The following is a 26,716-nucleotide window of genomic DNA, read 5'->3' on the forward strand; positions in this document are numbered from 1 at the left end:
ATCACACTTGTCCACCCAGTTAACAGTCACGCTAGAGGGTGGTGCTAGGAAAGCAGTGAAGAATAAGGGATAATAAACACTATCTACAGGTAGCTACAGGGAGAACTGGAACAACCTTGGTTGTATGATGAGAGTAAAATTGACACTTACTCTCAGGAGAAGAGAGGAGGACTAAGGAATGGTGGAACATTATTTAAAATTGGAGCATTCATTCATGTACTGTTTCAGATTCATCTTCCACTTGGTTTATTGCTTGGATATGTGAATTTGAAGGTTTTTCTTTTAAAAATATGAAATGAACTTCCAAGTATCAAAACAGTTACTAAAATATGACTATTATTTGTTTTGAACTATGTTTGGCATTGGGGGAGTATATTCCAAAAATATTTGTTGACCAATACAATTCTTGATTGCATTTTGAGAATATTTTTTATTATTCTGGGTGGTTTTTGTGGTTTGGTCATGGGGTGGTTTTTGGGGTTTTTTAGAATTTGATTTCTGAAGAATGATGCAATGCTGACAACCTCCATGATTCTACAGGAGAAAATTCAGGGACCTGGCTACTTCAAGATCTTATTATTTAAAAATAGTGCTGCTCCAGAAGTGTCTTGAATAACCAGTTTAAATCCTTGATTAGTAAAAATTGGATCATGTAATTATGTGAATTTGTCCTTAGAGAAGGCTGGAGATATAACTATGTATAAAAGGTTTTATTTATTGATTTGTATGGCTAGGAATAAAGGCAAGATTTTATTACTCACTGCATTTCCCCCAAGCGGCTTACTGAAAACTGTCAGGGCAGCTGGCAAAAAAAAAAAACCATGAAAACTTGGAAAAACTTAGAAACCTACATCATCTACATCTCACTCTCTTTCTGTTCTAAAGATAATTTTTTCCCCATACACATCACTTTGGTCTCTAGCTTAGAAATTTTAAAAATTGGATGCGAAGGGCATATCATGATACAGAATTAAATCTTAAAAATTAAATTCATTGATATTTAAACTAAATCCTCTTCCCTACAGACCAAATGAGTTTCAAAACCAGTAGCCTGGACAAAGTAAGTCAGTGTAGAGGTTATTTTGATGAGGGTAGTAGTGTTGTCTTTTCATAGTAGTTACCTGTATGCTTCAAATGATTAAACCAGAAGGAAGTGATAAAGTAACTTTTTACAAAAAGCTGAAGTCTGAATAGAGCCATAGTAATGCCAGAAAGTTATGTTCTTCTTTATATATATTTTATATATATATGCTGTTATCATCTTATGGAGGAGACTGGTGTGAAGCACTTTTGCTGTTTTTTTGGTTGTGTTTTTTTTTGTCCAACTACTCTGTTCCTCTTAGCAGAAATAAGAGAGAAACTTTACATTAGCAGGAATAAAGAGGACACTGTACAAATGCCTATAGTGGGTTATTTTTGATTAGATTTTTAACAGTAGGATCCTAGAGTATATAACCATGACCTCATTCTCCAGGAAGAAGGTAGGCAGTGGAAACTGAAGTTACAATTAAACATACATGCAAAAACTGACCAAAACAAAGTTTGTATAAAAGTCAGAAAATACCAAAATTTTCATTTTTGACTGTGATTGAGTTTGAAGTTTGATTTAGATGTAGGAGGGTCTACTTTATTAAAAAATAGATGCAACACATTCTCTTCTTTCTCACAAAACCACAAAGCAATAGAAGCAACCCTGAACTTACTAGACTCTTCCTTTTATTTCTTGCTGCCTTCTCTATAAAATAAATTACTTGTAGATAACATATTTACAAATTCATAATAATCACACTAGAGGAAGTAGTCATGCCAAATCTAAATACATGGACAGCAGGGAGAAAAGTCCATCTGACAACTTCTCAGCAGCATTTTATTGAAAATGGGAAACATTTCAATGTGGAACTTCTAAATGCAGCAGACATTTTGTCGTCATCTGTAATTTTTCTTGTCTATTGAGAAGCTATGAAAAATATTAAAGAGTGGGAATTTATTAAGATGTAGGAGGAGACATTGCAATGCACAGTGTTCATTATTAAATTAAAAAAGGCACTTGCTAGCCTGCTTGCCTAAAGATTATATAAAAAACAAACAAACAAAACCCCCAAAACATGTTTGCAGAGAAAGGAAAAGTGGTAATACCAAGAGAGGTTAAATATGTCCACAGAATACATTCATATTTAAAAAGACAATAATAAAGTTATGACCTAATAACTTAAGCAGATGTTTCTATGGCATAACTTAAATTTTGAAAGTCAATGAAACACTGAGTTTGAAGTCCTTGATTTTTTTTTTTGATTATTTAAAAAAAAAAAATTAAAAAAAAACCCAAACCAACCAACCAAAGAAGCTCTTCAAAGTTCTGTTCATCCAGGCATGACCACCAGTGCCACAATACAGTAATCCACTCAAGGGCAGGAGCAATGTAATTCAATAAACCTATCCTGCTACCAGTTCTTGATTTTGTTTCTGAGCAATTGACTAGACAATAATGCAACCCCAAAGCACAATAATCATCAGGTAAAACTGTTTGTCTTTCAAACAGACAATCCCTCATTGTGTTTCTGCATTGCAGAGTGGTTTGAGTGCATATTCAGCCACAGGCTGAATGCCACATTGAAGAGAGACAGAAAAATATAAGTAATTAGTAAATAGGTAAGTAAAAGTGATACAGTCCACATTTCTTGTCAGCTCCAATGTCTGACTAGGAAGAAGGTAGTCGGTGTATCAGAAGAGGGACAGCCAGAATTCATTTGCAGAAACACTGAATGCCTCCACCAAAACCAAAACGCTTTCATCTCCCCACAGTTTAAACAGAATTCATAAAGTCACATATGCCTGTGAACTTAAAACTAGTTTTCATCTCTTTTGTCCTGTCATGAATGTAATCAGCCTTATATTTTCCTTGTGGTGTCTTCTGTATTCACAGCTTCAGAATATTTTGAATCGTATCTACCTCCTGTGCCACTTAGAGTTCATCCTAGTGACAAGAAAATAAACAATTAAGTTATTCTGAAAGTACAAATAAAAGTCAAGATTATTTTTTTTTCCTGTGATTTTAAATTTCTCTGTGCTACTAATTTTTCAACTGGACAAATGTTTCTTAAATAGAATTCAGGGTACTTCTTAACAGCTGTGTATTAGTATCTTCTTTCTGAGTTAAAATGTCAATCCCAATCGTGCACGAATCAGCTGCTGTAATTTGGTGCCTGCTTGCTAAATCTAGTCTAAGGATTACACTTAAGGATACAGTACATCTCAACCATCTATCTATAGATAGATAGATAGATCTATCAACGCAGCTGTCCTATGGATATATATAGATTAGCTGCCAAATCTTGCCATAATTGATGTTGCAACTGCAATATTCTCTGCTGTGTCTGTGGACATGGAGAACTGAGTTTGAATAAATAATAGTACCCAAAACAAGACTGGAAGTAAGATGTACCTGGTACTAGTTGAAGATATGGCATTTAATATTTCCCAGACAAAGAGCAAATACTAACATCACTTTAAAGGGCTATTCTTTACAATAATGTCTTTTGCAAAAGGCCCCACAATAAGTATTCTTACCTTATTTCTAGATTTTTTTCTTTTTCCTTTATTTTGAATTGCTTCTAATTTTTCATTCAAAAGGTCAGCAATACTTTTTGCATCTCTACTGTCTATATATTCGCCAAAAACATTTTTATTAAAAAAAAAAAAAAAAAAAAAAATTGTGTAACACATTACCCATGCTTTACACTGAATAGAAAATCTGCTTACTTTCAGATAGAATTCAAGAGGAATGCAGGGAGGAAGAAAATGGCTCTGGTAGGCTGATTTATCACAGATATATTTTTGTCTCCATTTAAACAATACTAATTTCTTTATAGTAAGAACCACTCTTAGCTGCTAGTTTTCAAAACTACATAAATTTTGAAATACACAGATTTTTTTCTTCATCTTTAAAGAAACCTGAAATAGCTACAATTTTTCACGTTTATTCAGCTATTTAATGTAGACAGCCATTACACAGTCTGCCACTTCGTAATCTACGTTCATGAAATCTGTCAGTGTGGGTCACTACTTTTGAGACTTGAAAAGCCATTACTCTTTACCACAGAAAAGTCTCATTGAATTTGATGGGATTGTGTGAGGAAAGATTTCTAGAACTGCCCATAAGAGACTCAGTTAAAAAAAGAAAAGGAAAGTATAATTAAAAAAAAATGGCTTAACTATCAGAATGCATTGAATACTATATTTCAGCATTCATACATTTAAAAAGATGACTATAATATTCTTGAAATTTAATAGTTTTACAATAAAGGCAATTTCTTAGGACTATCTGGATACTTTTCAGTTTTTTAATTTATTACTACTAATCTGTTAATAGGAAATGTTGATCTCAACAGAGAATCACGATGATAATTGAAATTGTTTGATAAGGTTTGTTTTTGAGACAGAATATAACTAAATACTTTTAATCACTTTTCTATCTTAATTTTGACTTAAATAATGAATTTTATAATGAAATGCTATGATGACATTGAAAGACTACTTCTCCTTGGCCAAAATGACGTTGTCCACATTTCATTTAGAGAGAGACTGCCTGCTTTTGGTAGCTGGTGGTGGAATTTGTAAAGGTTGAAAAACGTTTTGTCACATGAGACTCCTGCAAAATTAAACCCTGGTTCTTGTTAAGCCACTTTTTAGTTACTGTTCTCTTAATTTACAATTTATTATTTTTCAATAACACATTATTGCTGTATCATTGTCATAGTATTTTAAATATTACTGAAATTGATTATTATTTTATCTCCTGAATATCTAAATAATGCACTTTAATATGTTAGAGAAATAGTCTCTTAAGTCTTAATGTGAAATGAAATACATCTACTAAAAGTACCTGCTCACCAGTGTACACAAAGGAGACACTTTACCTTTGTTCCTTGGTAGGGGTAAAACTTAACAGTAGGGTAGGCTCTGATATCAGCAGTTTGACAGGTCTGAGCATACATCTGACAGTCTACTTTTCCAGCTTTTACTTTTCCTTTAATGGTCTAAAAAGAAATGTTTATTAGAAACAAACTTCAAGTTTCCATGGGTGACTGTAAGCACGTAACTTGAATAAGCCAGCAGTGTAGCTAAAAGTAAATGAAAGACGTTGCTCAAATCTTTTAAATATTTCAGGTTAGTTGCTTGCCTGCTTCTCAGACTGTTAACCTTGCATCAGAAGTCACTACACATACTCAGTAGAATGCTTCTACCTGAATTCAGGGCAAATCACATCACAGTTCTAAACGGTCACTCCATCGTAAGCCGAAATCTATCTCAAAAGAGGGTCTGTGTGTGTGTCCGTGCAAGAGACAATACCCACTGGCAACTGGGACCTAAAAGTGTGGACTTTCAATGAGGATCATTGGGGGTATGCGATTTTTGGATGACTGCTAAGAAATAAAGTGCTGATGAGTCATATTTTAACCATTATGAGTACACCAATCCACTAATACAGTTAAAAACCTACCCTTGCAAGGATCTCAAATTCAGGAGCGAAATTTTGGCAAGGTCCACACCAAGGAGCATAAAAATCAATGACCCAGTGATCTTTTCCGTTCAGAACTTTTTCTGTGAAACTCTGAGGAGTCAGATCTACAGACACTTGTGGTAAGTATCTGTGGAAAGGAAGAATAACAGTCATAATCCATTCAAAACTTTAAACATATTCAAATTCCATTTAAGCAGAAGAAAGATTTCTGAAATTATTAGTAGTCTGCAAATCCCTACTTTACACTTTGTACTATAAGAGAATCACTTTTAAAAAGTGGTAGGCAAAATAATAATATTGTCTTAAGAAAATGGGTGGACAGTAAGGAGTATGGTATTTCTCCACGTTTTAAAAGCTTGAGTTAAAAGATGTGGGAACTTTAACATCTTAAATTAAGCAATACATACACCTGTTTCCAATTCTTGATTTACATAGCATTTAAATATTAGTTTCTCCTAACAAGCAAACTATGTTAGCAGCTCGTGAACAAAGTTTAATGCAGTAACTTACCCCAATGCCCAGCCTCTCAGTGAATATGAATCTCTGTGCCATCCATTGTAGCTACTATAAAAAGATTAAAAAGCAAACAAAAATCCAGTTGCACAGTAGTTTGAATTATATTTGGAAAAAAACACGCTGTAGAGTGGAGATGGGGAAATAACGAACTTAAATGCATATGTTTTAGGATATATTTCTACCTTGCTTTCAAATCTGAATAAGTAAGTCTCATTAATACAATTGAAAGATACAGAATTAAAGACTAGAAGATGAAGAGAAGAAAATTCTATGTCAAGAGTAAGAAACTTGGTTTGGAGCACATAAGCTTTGACAGCTAGAACTATTTTGAATGAAGGTTCTTTGATAATAACTCCAGATAAAATTGCAGGCTCTAAGAAACATGAGAATTAAATTGAAATATCTTTTCTAACTGATGTTCATTCAATAAAGCAATTTCCCTCAATTTGACAGTAGAAAAGCCAGGCAAACTCGTTACTTGGACAAGGATTTTTTTATTCAGACTTCCAGAGCGTTGCTTAGTTTTGAAATTCCAGTGCCAGGTTAGAAAAAAAGATTAATTCAAGATTCATATCTGCTAATTTACAACTTATAACAAAGTAAAGTATTTTTCAAGAGTTACCTGGTCAAAATCTGACGTGATAGTTTTTGGTGATATTTTAAGAGACAAATTTCCATATTTTTGCAGGAAATAGCTGACTCATGATTAGGAATTTGGCACTTAACAGTCATATTTACCAACATAGTTGTTTTCAACAAGAAAAAAAATTCTGCTTTTAAGAGAAACTTTATCTAGAAGAACGGAATAAAAGCAAGCAGTCCAGTGATGAAAGCTACTGAAGTCTGCTACTATGCACTATGATGAAGAGGCATTACAATTTATTATCTGCCAGCATTTAATAGAACTTTCCAATTTGTAAAATAATGAAGCAACACATCTGCTATTTCAGACTGTTATCTATCTTTAAATATGCATGTGCTTCCTGAAGTCCCTAGATCGTCCAACAGTACTGTGAAATGGAGGGGACAGGCTGTTTGTTTTTAGCCAGATTTAGTTTCCCATAGAATTTTATTGTTTTGTTAATGATTAATGTTTCCACACTAATGATACAATGAATGGGATGACCAGATATAGGACAGAAAATTTTTGCAATGGTGCTAACAGACTGTTGGCAGAGAGGATGATCAGATGGCTACATCACTCTGTTCTCTAAAGATAAAGCTACAATCAATTAGGCCTAGTAGTATTTTTATATTATATGATTTTAATCATCTACTTTAACAGGCAATTAAAGTTAGAAAACTGGCAATCGATAAAGAACAAGAAATAAAAATTAAGATTCTTGAGCTAGTCTCAATTCAAATTACTGAAATGAAATGGCAAAATAAAATGGCACTAGTCAACAAAAGTCGATAACAGCCAGGACAGTAATATCATAACAGCCTATTATAATAGCTGTGATGAACCTTTTCTACCTAACAGAAAATGTACATTCACCTAACATTTCCAAAACTGAAGTGAACTACTTACTAATACTGATGAGCTGTGTTTGATTTTTGAGGAAAGAGTCTTATTTCAGGATATCCCCGAACACTTTCTTGGTGACAGAAAGAATAATATTTTTGACAATCCACGCTGCCTACGTTGATTAATCCACTTAACAGCTGAAAAAAAGAAGAAAACCTACAATAAAATATGCTAATCAATAATTCTACAATTTCAGTAATACTTAATAATTTAAGTCTTAATCACTTAGTTCAGGGAAAAAAAACAACAAAACAAACCAAGATTTTCACAAGGCTTTCTTCCTTCCTATAAATAGGTCACTGGTATCTGATGGGAGCCAGCCACCCAGGTACACTCCCATCATGCACATATATTTTAGTACAAGCTGCACACACATGGCTCCTGAGGCATCTACCTTGCCTCAAAGGTACATATGAGTGTGGTTATTTAGTATAAGGCCGACTGTATTACCGTGTTTCATATCCTAGGCTCATTAATTATGGCAGATCCTGGTACAGTGCAGATGTGCTATCAGTTGCACAGTTGGCCTGTGTCTTGAACATGCTGTACTTGTTACAAAGGCCCCAACCACCTGGCATGGGCAGGGAAGCTGATGATTACTGAATGTGTACTATACAGCTAATAGCATTTCACAGACATTTGACCAGAATATAGAATCCTGGCTAGAGCTCCTAGTCTAGGTAAGTTCTAAGTGTCTGAAAGTCATGGACTTGTTTCCAAAACCATATTTTTTTGCCCAAAGTTTCTAGTTCAAATTCCTGGAAACATGTCCAGAAAAACCCAGATTGAACTCCTTTAATCTTGAATTCAAGTCAGAGGTTTCACCAAGGTCTAAGTGCTATCCTAAAGATGACTAATGATCATAAAGAATACTGAGAATAAAGTGGCAAATTATTTAAACCAATTCTTATCTAATTTATGGATAATTTTTTTTTCATATTTTGTTTTAAACATGCAGAGCTGTTTACATAAAGCACTAAGCATCAAGGAAAGTTAGTTACTCTGAAGTTTCTTGGATCTGGGAAAACACACTTGTATCAACAGGAAAAACTAGACTATAGTATCAGTGTACTAAACCAGTAAAAAAAACACAGAAAAACTTTGTATTTGAAACAATATAAAACTGTCAGGTAGGAATTCCCTGTTTTGGCCACAATATGAATCACTAGACTTTCTCAGTTGACAAAACTCTACGACAACAGTTGTACCGTCTAAATAATTCCACGGAACAGGACACAAAATCAGAAAAAAAAAAAAAAAATAAATAAAAAAAAAAAATCGAATGTCATTTACCCTGGCCATTTTTTTCCATTCTGGCATTAAAGCCTGACAAGGTCCACACCACGGAGCGTAGAAGTCAACCATCCAGGTTTCCTCTCGTTTTCTTCTCTGAACTAATTCAACAAATGTCTCTGGTGTTAGGGAGACCACCGATGGATTCCTAAGATCCTAAAGTAAAGACAGTTTACAGACATACACTTTGCAACAGTAAGTTATCCTGTATCTAGCGCCATCACATACAAACAGACTGTACCAAATTGTGAGACTGTCCCTCTTTTAGTGACATTTGCTTGCTGCTGTGGTAGGGCAGACTCCACACCCCTGAAAGGCATGGAAGCATCGAAAGTCATCCCTTCAACCTAACAAGCGTATGTCTGATTTGCTGAGAAGAGCTATTAAAAAAAATACAGCCAGGCTGCAAAGGGAGGTTTTCTGCCTCTTCTCCATCAAGGGAGGCAAAAGGCAAGAAATTCAGCTTACCTGGCAAGAACAGGCATTATGAGAATCAGCTGTGCTATTTAGACTGGGATGCAGAAGAATACAGATGGTGCACTAGGGGCCTCTGAACATCAACTGAAAGAGACTGATCCCCACCTGTTCCTCCATGTGTGCTCTTAAACCTGCTTTTTCTGGGCTGCCGAGAGGTAATCAAGTGTCTCTTCAAAGAGTGGAAAATAGCTTGTGGATCTAGCAGTGAGAGAACCTGAATGCCAGAGGAAAGATGGGTGCCAGAACTCTGTCAGCAACAATGATGAGTACCAATGATTTGCAGTTCTGTGAGTTAAGAAAGTTCAAGAAACAGCTGAGAAGCCTGGAGGGCAGCAAGCTAATTGACAAAAATGTGAACCTCCTCCTATGTCAATGTGTGTACGTGAGGCATTTTCACCTTAATATTACAGCACTTCATACTTTCAATTCCTTCATCCTCTCTATGAGACAGAAATCATTACTATTACTTTGGAGATTGTAAGGGATCTTAAGTTATTTGCTAATAATCTCAAAGAAATTACTTGACAGAGTAGTGAAATTAATGCATTAGGTGGCAATCCCTGACTGACAATTGCTGGACCATTTATCTTGCCCAAGGTTTTCACTCTTTATTTTACTAGTCTAATTAATTAAAAAAAAATTTAGAATGTTCCAACTAAGAACATGTTTGTGGATGAGTTGCGTACAAAGCACTACTGCAAGGATTATAATTTACATACCTCTATAAACTCCAAGATCTGCTCAGCAGAGTGATGGCCTTCATATTCATGAACATCAGACTGATTGAACACAACTGTTGTTGGATAAGCTCTAATGTTATGCTAACAAAACAGACAATAAGAAATTGCAAGGAATTATTAGGTTTCTTGTACTTTCCTTTAACTGCCATCGGTATTGGTGGCTCACAGCCACTAATCTGTCCAGTTTGTACAGTACAACTGCTCAGACTTACATGCAGATGGGAGTTTGAAACCATTACAAATCAGTACAGCAAAGATGCCAATTGTGTTCAGAGATGACATCGTTTGTTCTGAATTTAAAAACCAGCCAGTAGTTCTTTGGCCATGCTCCACAAATAGAGGAATTAGTCTCACAGGCCTTCTAAGCCTTAACTTTAAAGCTATTCCCAGACTGCAGGTGAAAACGCTTGTACTGTATGAATAACTGTATTGTTTACTATTGAACACAGATGCTTCCAGGATTTGAATTCTTCAGTGTGTAAACACATCTAAGTAAAACTTTCAAAAGCCTGTTCTTTTTTGCTCATTTTTCATGTGTTTCAAGACATTCACATTTTAAAGATAAATACAAACATTCTAGCATAGAAAGCTCTTGTGAACAATAGTGTGCGCGATGCAGGAAAGCTGTCAAAATGCAGTATTTTCTGGAATTCAGAAAAAGTAATGTCAATAATTTCTACCATGATAAATTCATTGAAGCAAAACTTAAGCAAATTTAAGCATGGAAAATTGGGCAAGATTTAAAAAAAAAATTTTTTTCATTCCATTACTATATCTTTAAATAAATGTAAACTGATAAGTAATAAACTTTCTTTTACTTTGAAATTGATCCTACACTTCTTAAGCACAAAAAAAACCCAAAAAGCAAAGTCAGTTAGGGTGAACTGAATTAGAAGTGGTTTTGCAGACATCTTCAAAAAGTGGTATATCAATATAAAACTTGTATTTTTAAATGTTTTGCTGTTTTTTATCCTCCTATGTGAGCACAAAAAGAATGCATGTATTTATATACACACTAGAAAAAAACTTTCTGGGTCTGCTTTAATTCTTTTTTTCCCTCTTAAAAAACCCAGGAATTATTAAATTCTGACACTTCCAGAGACTTCCGGTAACACTATGAAATGAGAGCAAAATGTGACCTGTATTTTGCATTAATGTATTATCAGTAGTGGTTACATAGTTTGCTCCTTTGAAAAAAATTATGATACAAGTGTCCTGTTTGGTTTACTACCCTTTAAGAAAGTAACATTAAAGAACAAGCATTGTCTGCCCCCATCCCACTACCCCCAACTAGAAGAAAATAATATTCTTTGAAAGGACAATATTTTATTTTTTTTTTTTAGTTCCTGTAGCTTACCATGTTGCAAAGCCCTTCATGGACAGTACAGTCTAGTGTTCCAAATTTAAGCTGACCATAAAGATGCTTTGATGCTTTTCTCAGCTCTGGTAACAAAGCTCGACAAGGAGGACACCACTGGAAAACAAAACGCAAGTAAGCGCAATTGCTTTCCCTGTTGTTGGCTCTCAGGAGAATGTAAGCTGTTTGAGATGAATAACATGCTGCTTTGACAGCAGACTCCACCAAATATAAAACCCACACAGTCTAGGAACTAGTGCTGCCAAGGAATGAGAAATTACAGTACCATCTCATGATGCTGAAGGACACTTTCAAGATACTGCTAGTATTTTGTTACACAGTTGCATAACAGATTTTAGAAGGGAAATACAGATATTAAATATTTACCGGTGCAAAGAAATCCACAAGCCACGGTTCCTTTTCTTTGTCAGGAAAATTCTGAGGTCCCAGTGTGATAACATGAGAGTTGACACTTTCTTTGGCAAATGAAACAATGTCATATAAGATCTTCTTTCCTTCAAAGAACAATGTAGAAAGGAAACTTTATTTTTCCCTATGAGAGATCTCATTAAAAAACTCAGTGACAGCAACAGGAGTCCTTCAGTTCCCTTGATTGATCTTTCAACATGGCCTGCTTAAATAAATTGAACAGGTACTGGCTTGCTTTTTCTCAGGAAGACAAACTGTCCAAACCTACATAGGTAAGATGTACTCTAGGTGACAGCTGATCTTTGGCTAAGTATTAAACTGGATATTTACCTAATATTAGCCAAATAAATGCTTTATCCACAACAAAACAAGTTTTTGTCAAACAAAATTAATTGCTTTAGCGACTGGACTACTGGCTGTTTTACCATCTTACTAGTGTTGGAATTAAAAAGTTACTATTCTAGATAGCCTTGCCTTGGCAAAGGTATTGACACAGTAAAGGCTTCAAGCAAAACAAATGATATTGATAAATCACAGCTTTTTAGGTGTAACTGAAGTTCCTGCTGACACAGCTCTAGTGGGCAAAGATCAAGTCTCTTCATACCCCTCATGTACATATTTGTCAGTAGAAATGAGAGTTTGTGTCTTGAAATGAACTGAGAATAAGAACCTTCACAGTAATTAAATCTGAAGTCACTACACAATGACTTATTAAGATTTATTACTGTTCTTAGATTTTAAGCTGTTGTAGCCCTTCAACATAGCATATAAAAAAGCCCGATTCTTTCAAGTATTATATTGTTTTAAATACTGGAGTGAGATGACTATTGGCAAACATTCTAGATGCCATCTATTTTTTAAAAGTAAACCAAACCATTCAGAAAAGGATATACGTACCGTAGTCCAATGTATTTCTCTTACACTATTTGTAATCTATGCAATTATAAAAAGATCTGAAAATGCTGTATGTATATGACCCTTTCTTGGCTTCTCTGCAGGAGTGGAAATTCAGAGAGTATATAAGGCTTTTCCCAGCTGCAATCATTAGACTTATGGGATCATCTTTCCCCCTTAGATATGACTAATCTTTTCAAAGTAGTCAAAAACTTTTCTCGTTTCTTCTTTATTACAGTACTGAGGTTCTGACTTAATTCTAGCAAGCTGTTTCTAATACCTCAGAGACTGAAAAATGAGAAACTCATCTTGCATAATTGTCTTGTGCCACATTCTGGATGAAGCTACACCTGTTGCTGCAAGCTACAGTTTTCCTTCAGGCTCCATTCTTCTTCAACCAGCATTTTTGAATGCTTTCAGTGGTACACAGTAACATAGTTCCAGCCTCTCCTGGAAGGAAACTGCTACCTTGGAAATGAAAGTAAGTGGTAAAAGTCCCAATATGGATTTTCTTGGATGGAAGTTAGCAAAACATGGAATTAGTTTTAGTGCAGTGACACATGAAATCAAATCCAAGTTTCTCAAGTTAGCAGCACTCTATAACTAGCATGTTAAGCCTCTCCGAAGGGTTTGCCTTACAGCGCTCTTTGGTTATCCTACCCAAAGCAGAAACTGTTCTGATCAGCTTCAGAGATGTCATTTGTATGTAATTATGTAAATGACATTGAAATAGACAGAATAGTAAAGACAAAATACATCTCTTGGCATCTGTTGACTGCTTACCCAGGGGAAAAAAAAAATCCAAAAGGAAATTATAAGTTTGTGCAAAGCTACAGTAAGGTCAGAGGAAAAATAGCAAATATTAAAACTACAAAACTGTTCTTTGGGAAAACAAATGCAGTTTTCCAAAGATAGTGTCATCTCAAAGTGATTATGTAATGATTTAAACTTGCCAAAGTCTCCCTTACCATGATGAATTTCATAATCTCCCGTTCCTTTTCCTTTGAAGACTGCTAAACAAGGCTGATAAACATATAGCTTGTTGCAGATGGTTGGTGAGGAAAGACAGTCAAACTTGCCAACCTATTTAACAGACAGTGCCATTTTAATTAAGGCATGCTAATTTATATAGATTAACATATTTTGAAAGGCAGTAAGAATTAGGATAGATTAATTAGAAAAAGTTAAAAATATGGAAAAGTAATAGCCTTTTTATAAACAACAGAGGTCTTAAGACAATCTTGTAACTATGATGTTTGCGGAAAACTACTAGCACAGCTATATTAGGTTGGTTGATAATTTTTGATTTAAAGGTCAAAACAGGGAATAAAACCCTTAAGAATCCTCTTTTTTTTTCTGCTCCAAACAAAATAGCAAGGAAGCAAAAAGACACCTAAAATAAATGTGACATTAAAATTATTCTAGTCAATGCAACAATTTTTTTAAAATACATATTTATAGAATAACACAATCCATAGTCTTTCGTACAAAGTTTGAGTTTTGTTTCTTTTTATTAAGAAAATTTTCAAGATAATTATAGGTTTTTCTGAGTACTTAAAATACAGTTTCACATACATCAATTTGATGGTGAAGTGTTAACTTATAATTGTTAACCAAATGGAATCTGAAGCAACATTTCCCATGAGAGAGCAGATTTAAACGATACTCTTTCCTGACTACTTTTAAATTATTCAAACCATATGGGAAACTTCATTGCTTGCTTTATATGAAAAACTTTACTACAGATCTGCCATATGGTAGCATATGTCTTTCAGTACCAGAGGTGGCAGGTTGTAGTAACAGCTAATAATAATGAAAAGCATACTGACTTGTTCTCTGAGTGTAAATGGTATTTAACACCAGATGAGCGAGCAGTCTTACCTGAATGTGTTCATCTTTGAGTAAAAATTTAAGTTTCTTAAATTCCTGTACATTTGATTTATCACTCTCCCCAAACTGGAAAAAAAGCAGCCATCGGTGATGAGCCAGACGGTCCTTTAAACAAAGGGAAAAAAAAAAAAAGCCAAACCACAACAAGAAAACAGAGAAAAAAAAAATTATTCCCAGCTTATACCAACTTGTAAATTCCTTTTATGTTTTATAAAGGCAAATGCCCAGTTATTCATCTGATCTCAGAGTGACCTCCTTCACTCAACAAATTCTTTCATGTAATCCTTCCACTAAACTTCATTTTACTGCATCATAAGCAGGAAAGAGGAAAAAAGCTGAAAACAAGCTGGCTACATGCTACCCTCTATACTTTTTATTTCCATGTGTGTTTCCTATTGTAGATCAAGCTGTTAAGTGTTACTACAAGTGTGAAAAGAGGTTTCCTCTTTTTTTTTCCTCCAAGACATGAATAACTTCTATGACTTCTAATTTCAGTTCATACATAAATTATCCTGGATTAACAAGTATTTATTTTCTTTCTTACATTACTGACAAAATGCATTTAAAATAAAATTCTCTACAATGTAGTTGATTTAAAAAACAGTTGCAGAGTGAGTTGCAATGGCAATTTCTGTGGCAATTGTCCTATTAAATACACCTCTCCCCCTTACTTTTGTTGTTTTGGTAAACAACAAAAGTAAATGTAGACAAACAATGTTAAATACTTTTGGCTATGGGGGGGCTGTGTGTGTGTCATTTTCAGTTAAATAAATACTAGGTTGTTTTATCAGCAGGATTTGAAAAATGTAAGTAGTAATGTAAAAAATATAAAAATACATTATTTAAAGAAATCTTAACATATTTTTAAAAATTTACCTCTAATGATGCTGCAGAGATAATTTCAAAGTCTGGCAGATGCTGCATTACTTCCTGATATATTTCTCTGGCATCCAAGGAGTTAAGAAACTAGAAAGGAAAGTTAATTGTGTTTTTTATAAGGAATTACAAACATCACCTTATTGTTGATGATTAGTACTCAAAGTGTCAGGGAAATTATTCTAATTTGTTCCTTTCCATCAGCTGAAGAGTGCAGTTAATAATATGTTATTTGATCAACTTCTTCAATATGATATAGTTTCACAAATATCTCTCTCAGAATACTGCTTTTTAGCTTGTTTTCCCACAATATTAAATTCAAGATATCATATTTTGTCAAAATGGGTGCTAAAAGTCTCAAATTCAAATTTCAAACCAAATTTTCCAATCAATCAAGTTTACAAAATTTCCAATCTAGTTTTAACTTAACTGCACTGTACAGATATTTAAGTTTCAATAATTTTTTAAATTTAGGAAGTAATATGAATCAGTAACTCACAGTTGGTAAGTTACAAGGTTGAAAGTAGGTAGGTTACAAATTTAATTTCCTCCTTTTAAAGATATCGATAACAGTAGTGACAATAAAGGAACAAGCTGCGCTTCAAACTGAGAAATATCTCCCATCAATTAAGGAAGTTAAAACTACCATACAAATGTAGGAGGAGGCTGCATTATTAGAATATAGCTGAACAGCATAATCCGTACCAACAGACAATGCAGTACTTTTATCACACGTCAGTGCTCTGTTCAGAGTAGCATTCGCAAACTTGTGGTACCTGGGGCGTATTCCTTCTGGAATAAAAATTGGGGGCACATGGCAAATCTCCCAAGCTTGCCCAGGATAGCTGGGGTAGCAGCTTCAGAACTAGCTCTTGGGCCTGTCACAGAGCACATCCCAGCCCTGGATTCCCACAGCTGCTCAGGGAGGCTCCTGACAAGGTGTCTAGGCAGAGCTACAGGCTGCTGCTGCTGCTGCAGCGTGCTCCTGTTCACTCTCCCAGCATACCAGCACACTGGGGACCACCTCCAGGGATCACTGCCTTAGAAGCCAGGAGGGATATAAACTCATACCAGGGCATATAAGCTTAGGGGAGGGAAAAAAAAAAAAAAAAGGCATCTTTTCAGTTGTATATAATCAATCTGGAAATTATTTATACATTCCTTTGTCATCGTCATCACCTTATTTTATCTAAATACAGAATGGTTGAGAAACAACTCGTACCAAAACACCTCCTTTCTCTTTGTTATTTATGGTGGCTCCAGGTGGAAAGTATGCTGTAGTACTAGATGAGATATCTAAATTATCACAAAGCTCACCCTGGGTGCCACAGTCCATCCAGCCTACATTAACAAGACCTTCCTGTAAAAAACAAAACAAAACAAAACAACACAAAACAACAAAACCAAACACAAAACCAAAGAATATTTTTTAATTTCAGGTTCAGAAATGCTTTTGAAAGTCCCAACACAAGCAATTATATGTAACATTTAGAAAATGGAAGGAGACCACATTGTAATTCATTAGCTAATATTCATTCATATTTTATAAAATTCTTCAAAAATTCAATGTTATTCTAATAGCTTCTAAGTCAAAATATTTCAGTCTTCTGAAAGTTAATGGGTGAAATCTTAGTTCCACTGAACTCAGTGAGAGTTCTGGCTACAACTTTATGCTTTCACTTCTGTTATTTTAACTATAACAGGTAATGCTTTCAAAGTGAAACACTGCTTACCAACATGCCGGCTAGCTTAAGGCGTGTTTGGTAACTCAAGCAATCTGCAAAATAAAAATGATTTATTTACAAACACAAACCTCAAATTATTAATGCACTAAACCTACTCTTGTTTAGAATTACCCCTTTCTTCCTTACAAAGGTGACCATTTCAAAAGGCATGCTTCCTGGCTATTTGTCCAGTATTTCAGTGACTTGAAGTTGTAACATCTAGTAATTAGCACTTGATGGTTGTCTGCTCTAAGTTAAAAATAACATGAATAACATTGTCTTGCTTCATCAACACACAAGTCTCATTTAAAAAAATGTTAATATTTTATTTGTTATACTAAGATGGACCTTTAAAATTTATTCTTAACCAATGTTTAAAAAACCCTCAAGAGGTATCTACATACTGTCTTGGAATGAGATTTCAATGGAAATATCAATTTTCGGTGATTCAAATAATAACTCGCTATAATAAATACATCATATGCTCTAATTACCCATCCAGACTTTGAATAGTTACCTTCTGATGCAGGCTTTTTTCTGAAATAAGATGATGTATCAACCTCACTTTAATTGGACCAAAGTTGAAAACTTAATAACAAAAGGACTGCAACTTGAAGTCAAGATATTTACAAACGTAAATCCAAGACTGCAGCTCTGGTTACTCAGTTCACAGAGCAAAGGTCTCTTCATAAGACCGAGAAATCTTTATTTGTCAAAGGTGTAGCACATTTACTTAGCTCTACCAGCTAACCAAGGCAACTTTCTCGTATACTGTATCCAATACTGATCCCAAGAAAGTCAGTTACAGCTACAAAAAATAATGCCAATCTAAATTCTTGTCATGACATCTGTGGTAAGAACCAATTACTATGTCCAAACCTAACTTAAGAGAAAATATTCAGCTAATTTTTGAGTAGTGGTTGTTGCATGGGGAGATACATCCTTTCTTCTGCCTAGCTATCATGACAAGCTGGCATGCACCTATGCAGTATCTATCATTTGAGCTTGAGCTGGAAACTGAAGTCAGAGGCCTTTTCTGCCAGTTCCCTTCCTGAGGGGTTATACTTGAGAGCCGCTGTAATGAGTCACCTGACATTACAGAAGCACAACAGCATAATCTTTCTATTAATGTCCCTTTTGTCAAACTGCCTCTAAAACGGAACTTAAATGACCCACAGTCCAAATACTGTGATCATCATCTAAGACGTTCTACAACTTCTTATTAGAAGCAAAAGGGATTATGCCACTATCAGCAAAAGTACTTTTTTTCTGTTTGCCTTATGTGAAAAGTATTTAATACACCTACCCCCACGTTCAGCACAGAAGGTGATCAGCCAGCCAATGCCAGAAGCAAATGAAGTTTCAATGGCATTAACAAAGTTTCCTAAGAGTGAAACAATTTGCATCAGTCTGTGACTAGTTAAACCTGACTATGAAACAAGGTTTTATATTTATATTAGCAAATTACAGTAAACTATTTTTAATCTCAAAAATAACGCTTAGCAACAATTGACAGATTCAGTTGTATAGTAGTTTCTGCCATATTTTATATTGTAAATGCAATTTCAAGAACAACACCTCAAGCAAAATGTGTTAGTATTACCTGCCCATAACTCAGTGACTGTGCTTGTAACATACTGCATGGCAAAGTTCTTTAAGCTCTCTTTTGACCTGTCTCCATAATATTTCACTGGTTGCTATAGAAGACAAAGAATAAAGTTTCTAAAGTTAAAAAAAAAAGGAAAAAAACACCCCAAAACCTTCTGTTTGTTATAACAGTACTTATGCAACTGTGGGATTCCCCCTGTGCCACTCCAAACCTTAGCTCTAACTGTTTTCTCCCTCCCATATTGGAATGTTTGGAATTTTAGATTTTTGTAATGTGATTGCTTTCCAAGTCCAGCAACACAAGGATAATTTAGTCTTAGAAACACCAACTCCCAATGATTATATTTCTATTTAAATAAAAATTGCTTGCATCAGTCCATTTAGTGTATGCACAATCTCTGCATTCAACCTCTCAAATCTTATCATTGTCAAAACATACCCAACTATTCAAGTGCAATTTGTGCACCACCTCTGGCACCACTACTTAACAAGCAGCTGTAAAGCATGACATACATAACGTAGCTAGCATGGAGGAAGTCTTGTGGAAGGAGTTTCCACGTTTCTTTAGGTACGTAGTCGTATTCTTTAAACCCAAAACCACAGAATATTCTTTGTATTTTAAAAATCCATTACAATACTATAAGAGAAACTGTTCAAGTAGACATGTTGCTTTGCTACAGAACCATTGCTGATAGTATCTTCCCAAATCAGAAGTGATATGTTGCACAGTAAAATGATTCAAAAAAAAAAAAAAAGGCACTGTATAAACCAGGTATCTATTTTGGAAGTTAACTTTCTAAATTAATTTAACCAACGTGAAGGAAAAGTATTTTATTAAAAGGAAGTAATATATTAAAAGTAAGAACTTTATTATATAAAGTTCTATGATTGAACAAGTCCTAAAGAAATACTATTCCCGATTTCAGTCTTTCTAAAAATGCTTAAAGTTTTAGCACTCACCATTCTGGTTTTGAAAACATACAGACTGGGATAACTGTTAATCCCTTTAATTCGACAAAGCATTCTGTTATCTCCACAGTTGACAGCTCCAATGCGTATTACTCCATCCATCTCCTTAGCAAACTCCCTCCACTAGAAAAAAGGGAAAAAAAGGAGGATATTTTCCTATAAAGATATAATGAAAAATCAGTACATGTTTTATGCCTGGCATCTTGAATTGTTGTCTTTCTTTTCAGCTTCAGTGTAAAAATCCACTTCATTAAGTTTTATGCAGTTAATTTGCTTGTTATACATACCGTAGGTGCTAACTCATGGCAGTGGGAGCATCGAGGAGAATAAAAATTCACAAACCACAGTTCTCCTGAGTTAACAGCAGCATCTAGATGGAGAGAAGAAAATGTAAGTAATGAACATCTGCAATGTAGTCATATCTAGTATGTACATTTTTACTACACTGTTTTCCCCAAGAGCTGAAGTAAGTATTTATATGTCAGACGCAGTTAGTAACAGTAACTCAGATGGGATAAAGATTGCATCTCACATATACTCGCTGTTGTAGGCAAGTGCGCAAAAATTGTATTTTAGAGGGTATCAGCACCCTGACTTTCAACATCTGTTCTATTAATTAAGAATAAATGTACTCTCTACAGATTAACCTAGCTGAAATGCATGATAGTGTAAATCTAGTTACCTTAAAAACAAAATACAAGTTCTGAAAGATTTTTACCACTAGAACTTTCCATTTCCTTATATCACTTCATGTATTTTCTGGGTTCTACCAGGCAATCTTTTTATATAGAATCCCTATCTAATAGATGAAAATGGAATTTAAAATCTAAGTTAATATAATTACTAGAAAAGTCAAGGGAAACATAATTAAATACTTTTGCTTATAAAAGAAAACAGCAACAAAATACACAGGCATAGACGTTTACAGCCTCAATTACATGGCTTTCTGTCTCTCCATTTTTGGATATAATTTTTTATAGTGAATTTTCTAAGTTATATTTGCCTATATTAAAATATCCTCAGAAACAAGCCAACTAAGGAATGTGTAGATTCTTCAAATCAATTAACTAAAGCAAGACCAGGTTCTCATGGAGAGCATCATGAGGTTCTGCTATTAGAACAGTTTACAGAACTGGTTCAGCATGTAAACCCAGTCCATACAAAGGAAGCTGTACTCAAAATGCAGATGAAAAATCACACAAAATCCAGTATTTTTTCTCTCTTGTCTCTTTTAATTACAAACATCTTAGCTATAATTTTAGAAGAAAAAAACTAGATGATGTCCTCACTGAAAGTGTTATCTTTCCAGACCTTGTTTTACTTAGCTGTGTTCTTAGTATCTGGTATCACCTTCTGGTCTGGAACCTCTTGTGCAAGGCACAACTGACTGGATTTCACAAAAAAAAATTAATAGAAATATAACAGAAAAGTTCTATCAAGTGCATTTTTAGACAAGAGACCAAAAAATAGTAATGATAAATTAGGAGAAACAAAACTTTAATTCAAATAATTTCCTCTCACAGAGCTCACAAAATATCTTTCAAACAATCTAATCTGTTTATTGATATTGATCTATTTGCTAACTAGCATTTACCAGGAAGCATTAAGGGTTTGGGGGCTTTTTTTGTTTTCTCATCTGAAGATGATTTTCTGACAATTTTTTGTCTAGATATGAAACAGAAGTTTATAGATATACGGCTCGGAATGTAAAAATTATTACTCTGGGTTGCCATATTGTTCAACAGATAGCTATTTATTTAAAACTTACCAAATTCTCCTCTATCCAATGTTATAATTTCAAGATCATCATCATAAATACCTATTAAAAAAACAAAAATTGCTTTTTATTTTTGCCATCTTTAAAATGAAGAAACAAACTATCATCTTATTCACAAGACAGAAAACAGAAGACAGTACACTTAAACTGAAATAGTAAGCTGGCAAAGATAGTTTTTACAGCAAAGCTATATTTGTTTAGCAATATGTAACCTTAGTTTAATCTCTTGCTAACTCCCATGCCCTCGTGCTCCAAAAGCCACCATCAGAACAGAAAAGTTCTTATGGTGTTTTAGTAGACCAGCCACTGAGTGAGCAGCAAACTTGAACTCCCACTGTTATGGCAAGAGAAATAACATCAACCAGTTGTCAGATTAAAATTCAAGAAGCTTCAGCTCTCCATGAGAGAGCTGTATGTATGTAATGTCTAGAAGCTTTCACTTCTTCTCTCAGCCTCTGGTGATCTAAACTATTTAGATCACAAAGGCATTTCAGCCACAAGCTTTTCCACTAACAATGTGTGAACGCAGTGGAATAAAGTGGACAGAATAAAGGTAAGGAAGACAGCTTTTCTAAAAAGCTAACCAGTCCTACCTAGAACATCACTACAAAAGAGTCTACTACTTCAAGTACGCAAGAAAGGCAGTGCAGAGATACCAAAAATACTGTGGCTACAGATCTTTTACAGTACCTAACATGGTGAGATGTCATTTCACCTGAGGTATGCAAAGATTAAACGCAAATAAATAATGAGAGAAATTAATTTCTACAGGTGACAAGGTACTTTCACATTACTATCCATTTATATAGTACACAATATAATACATACACCCACCTATACATATATATAAAATATCTTTATATATATACACACATATAAAAATATAGCTATAGATACTCTCCAAACGACTGGTAAATAGACACTCAAGGATATTGTTTCTCAATCAAGCAGTGCAACTTCAGACAGATAAAATTTCTTAAATCTGTTTATCTGAAGAAGTTTTAGGGTAATTTCCATATTTTCCTGTGACAGTTGTGCCTCTGGTTCATTCAATTTCAATTTGCCATTTTTTAGAGATTAGGACATATTAAATCAAACTACACCAGAAAAAAATGTTCCCAAGTTGGAGGTTCATTTCAGCTTTTTCTTCCATATCTATCAAACCATGTTCCTCAGCTCCCTATTTTAGCTTACTCCTGTTACAGCAGCTGTGAGAATGGCTCATCCCAGCCTTTCCTTACAACAACCTAAAATTTGTGGAGAGAAACATTAAATAACTTGTCTCATGATCATTTTAGGTATGTTCTGTTATTATTTTTTCTTTTCTACTACCTCTTTACTGATCTCTAATTGTATAACTACATATAAAATAGGCTTGACACTGCAAAAATCTCCTCTCAAAATCCATTTGAGAATATTTTATCTAAACAAAAAAGGTCTTCCTGCATTAGATTTAAAAAGAATACTGATGAAACATTAACACTGGAATTTAAGTGAAAAAAAAAAAAAGCTTTGTACTTTAAAAAAAATAAACAAGAAGTCAGATGACCAATGAAAAGGTAAGCAGCAGGAACAAAAGGCTATGTAAATAGATTATTACATTTTTGGTATTTTTCGGTAGCCATTAACAGGGTAAATAAAAGACTGGGTCAACAAAGAGAAAATGACAGCTACAAGAGAACAGAGTAGGCAGAAATCTGGAGAGGATACATCAGAAACATGTAAAAAGACCTGAAATAGATCTGAATATTGCATTTGTTTGCAACTGTTTTAAGCAAATCACAAACATGCATCATAACTTACCAAAATCATAGCGATAAAAGTGCCAGCTTTCATAACGACCTCCTTGCTGCTGATCTTCAAGACCTTTCTCTCCGTATTTATCGTACTTCTTCCGTAGATCTTCATCTTTAAGTACTTCATAGGCTCTATTTATTTTCAAAAAATTTTCATGTGCATTTGGATCATTCTATTTAAGGAAAATGATAATAGCAATTAATTAATAAACCATATTGTACATATAATGCTGAGAAAATAATATTTGGAAATATTTTTATATCCCTATGAAAGGTGTCAGTTGTGATGGAAGCAGACATTACACAGTGATCTCCAAACAAACTACAATGAAGTTTTCCTTTCCTGAAGCCAGATGTGTCTTGTCCTCATTTCTTCATCCTCACTAAAGTACTAACTGAAATACAAAGCGAACTGGTAGGAAGCTGTAACATTCTCCAGTGATCCCTCTTCTTTCAACTCTCTCTCTTCAATGGAAGAAAAAAAAACGTACTCAAGAACAACGACTTACCATTTCCTCTATAATCTTTTCTACTCCCCTAGAATCCTCACTTGTCCAGTTTGAAAATCTCTGCTGTAAAAGAGAGATTCATCCCTTCTGATCTTACAGTGTAGCCAGAGGCGCCCCTAGAATCCTCACTTGTCCAGTTTGAAAATCTCTGCTGTAAAAGAGAGATTCATCCCTTCTGATCTTACAGTGTAGCCAGAGGCGCCCTTTTTTATTTAGAAAGTATTCTGGTTCTAGGTAGCTTTGGAATTAGAACGGTGAAAAATCTGCAGACATATTTTGAACCCCAGTTTGAGTTCTGAGCTCGTGCAGCGTAACAGTGGTAAGCAAAATCTGCAGCACTCTCCCACTTATAACTTCTGCTTATGTTTCATTCAAAAGACACTTTTTCTTAAAGATTCTTGACTTATTTACCTAGATACACATGAAATTAATTACTATTATGGAATTTGTCTAATGGCTTCGTCTTCTTTATATCACCTTTAATGTTGAAAATAACCTGTTGAAAAATCTTTAGTAGTATTTTAAGAGTATTCACAGACTTGGAAACTACAGAATCTGACCCAAAATGTTATTGTTTTGAAAGGTATCAACACAGGGAAAACAAAACTTACAGTTAATAGCTACAAGTTGGCATTTCTAACTTCATTGAGATTTGGCTTTCTCTTTGAGCTTTGTCATGTTCGAACCCATTGTAAAATATGAGTGTGTCAGAGGCTTTAACGTACTCTGTGCAGGCAGGCCCTGAGCTCATATGGAACATCACTGTCTTCTGGGGCTCAGTGCAGGTGCAGTTGCACATGTAAAGATCTAAACTCTCATATTTCCTGTCAATTTCTGATTATTTCAGGAAATCTTGACGAAAAACTGATGATGTTTAAATTTAAAAATTATTTATTTGTACTTTGGAAAATATGGTAGCACAGACTAAACTGTTCCCAGTCTTCTCTCTCTAGTTAGCCCAGAGCTCCTTATTACCCTCCCTCGTTATGTCCTGGCAGTCCCAGAATTTCTGCTTTGTCCTGTCTGATACTTGGAGACTGTTGTCTCAGTACAGACTGCTGCTGTTTGCTGTTCAGATGAGACTTCATGTCAGGGAAACAGTAAGTTCCCCTAAGCTAAACGGAAAGAGACAAGCTCATCAGTTTACCAACAAGGTAGTATGGTACACATGTAAGTTTTCCTTTATTTACAAAAATATAATTGAGAATTAAATGACCTTACCTCTTTTTTTTTTTTTTTTTTTACTACAGCAATTTAATATGGCCCAAATTCAACACAACCATGTATGATGAATCTATCCCTTCTTGTAAATTTTCTCTGCAGAAAATCTGAGTTGAACCATGTTATCAGGTGGTTATGTTACTTCACAAGAACAGAGTAACATTTTAGATAAATTAAAACCACTATTTGTTTAAACATTAAGATCCATTAACTCAACAACTTTGACCTGTTAAAGATGTAACTTACCTGATTTTTATCAGGGTGCAACTTTAATGCCAGTTTTTTGAATGCTTGTCGTATTTCTCTACTACTTGCTTCTTTGGATACTCCAAGTAAACTATAGTAGTCCTTATCAGTGTACACAAGAACTATTACACATACTAAAAGTAGCAATAAAGATCTTGTCAAATATCTAATATAATCTCCTTTGGATACTAAAAACTCCATTATAAAGCTTTTAGAAAGTTTATAGGTTCTGATTCAAGCAGGCTTTAGGAAGAGTCTCCAGTAAATCCGCCAGGGTTCAGAGATACAGCCGTATTTATGATGGAGTTCTTCAAAATGCTGGTTGTCCTAATTCACGTCACAAGTCTTGCAAAAGTTACAGCCTGTAAGAAGAGGGGGGAAAAAGCAATTAAGTACATTTTCATACTTATTCAACAGACATTAGTAAAGAACCCCACTGCCAGCTTGTGCAGACTGCACGTGAAGTTTCTTGGTGGCTAGTTACCGGCTTTCTGAAGAACACACAAGTGACAGACCATCTCTCGATTATATTGTGAGTGAGGTAATCACGCAAAGCTTTGCTGAATGACACTCAATACCAGCCACTTATATCACATTAAAAAAAAAAAAGCGGGTTTAGTACAGCTCACTTCTTCAAACTTACTTTTAGTACCGCAGGGGGACATTTCGGCCGAGAGGCCCGGGTCGCTCGGAGCCAGCAGCCGCCCCGGGGCGGAGGGCTGCTCGTCAAGGAGACGGCGGACGCCTCTCGCAGATAAAGCCGGGCAGACGCCGGGGGCCGCCGGCGCTCGGAGCCGCCGCGGCGAAGGGGGCCGGCGGGACGCGGAGATGCGCCGCCCGCCGCGGCGAGGCCGGAAGTACGAGCCCCGCGAGGCCGGGGGCGGCCGGGCTGCGGCGGGAGAAGGGGTGTGCGGCGGTGGAGCGCCGGCGGGGCGGGGTTGCCGCGCGGTTCCCTCTCTTCGCCGCTGGTGCGGCCTCGGTGCCGGGCAAACCCCGGGGAAGCGGCGCGGTGCTTACCAGGCTGCAGGGAGGGCAGCGGCGCCGGCCGGCGGCTCAGGGCGGTGGGCAGCCGGCGGAGGGAGCGGGCCGGCGCGGAGCAGCATAGGACGGCGGCGCCTTCACCCCGGCGCCGGGCGGAAGGGCGGCCCGCGCCGGGATCCGGCTCTGGGCCGGAGGCGGGCGGGCGGCTCCGGGGATGACGTGGCTGCCGCGCCTGCCTCGGGTGGGGGGCTCGGCTCCTCCCGGCCGCTCCCTGCCGGGGCTCCACAGCCCCGGCCCGCCCCTTCCATAGCGGGGCCCGCCCTCTGCCCGGCCTCAGCTGCCGCCCCCTGCCCTCGGCAGACTT

At 35.7% G+C, this 26,716-nt stretch overlaps 1 protein-coding gene across 2 annotated transcripts; it reads right to left on the reverse strand.

Annotated features, from left to right (window-relative positions):
* Positions 1–1,835: 1,835 nt before the first annotated feature.
* On the reverse strand, positions 1,836–26,495 carry DNAJC10 (DnaJ heat shock protein family (Hsp40) member C10). 2 transcript variants are annotated; one of them, XM_068407418.1, is made up of 23 exons: positions 26,389–26,495; positions 25,372–25,733; positions 23,403–23,568; positions 21,591–21,641; positions 20,110–20,192; positions 19,814–19,945; positions 18,849–18,942; positions 18,552–18,629; positions 17,255–17,298; positions 16,744–16,881; positions 15,522–15,611; positions 14,637–14,750; positions 13,724–13,838; positions 11,820–11,947; positions 11,433–11,549; positions 10,055–10,156; positions 8,859–9,014; positions 7,569–7,702; positions 6,032–6,085; positions 5,501–5,648; positions 4,917–5,036; positions 3,568–3,684; positions 1,836–2,974 (listed from the first exon to the last, which is right to left on the reverse strand). In XM_068407418.1, exons 2-23 carry the CDS (start codon positions 25,570–25,572, stop codon positions 2,963–2,965), a joined length of 2,394 nt encoding a protein of 797 aa, XP_068263519.1. In that variant the 5' UTR covers positions 25,573–25,733; positions 26,389–26,495; the 3' UTR covers positions 1,836–2,962. The 2 variants fall into 2 exon arrangements, with proteins under 2 accessions (XP_068263519.1, XP_068263518.1); XM_068407417.1 differs by lacking the exon at positions 26,389–26,495 and adding an exon at positions 26,015–26,182.
* Positions 26,496–26,716: the final 221 nt, after the last annotated feature.

This window comes from Nyctibius grandis, chromosome 9 (assembly GCF_013368605.1).
Source record: "Nyctibius grandis isolate bNycGra1 chromosome 9, bNycGra1.pri, whole genome shotgun sequence".
Lineage (NCBI taxonomy): Eukaryota > Metazoa > Chordata > Aves > Nyctibiiformes > Nyctibiidae > Nyctibius > Nyctibius grandis.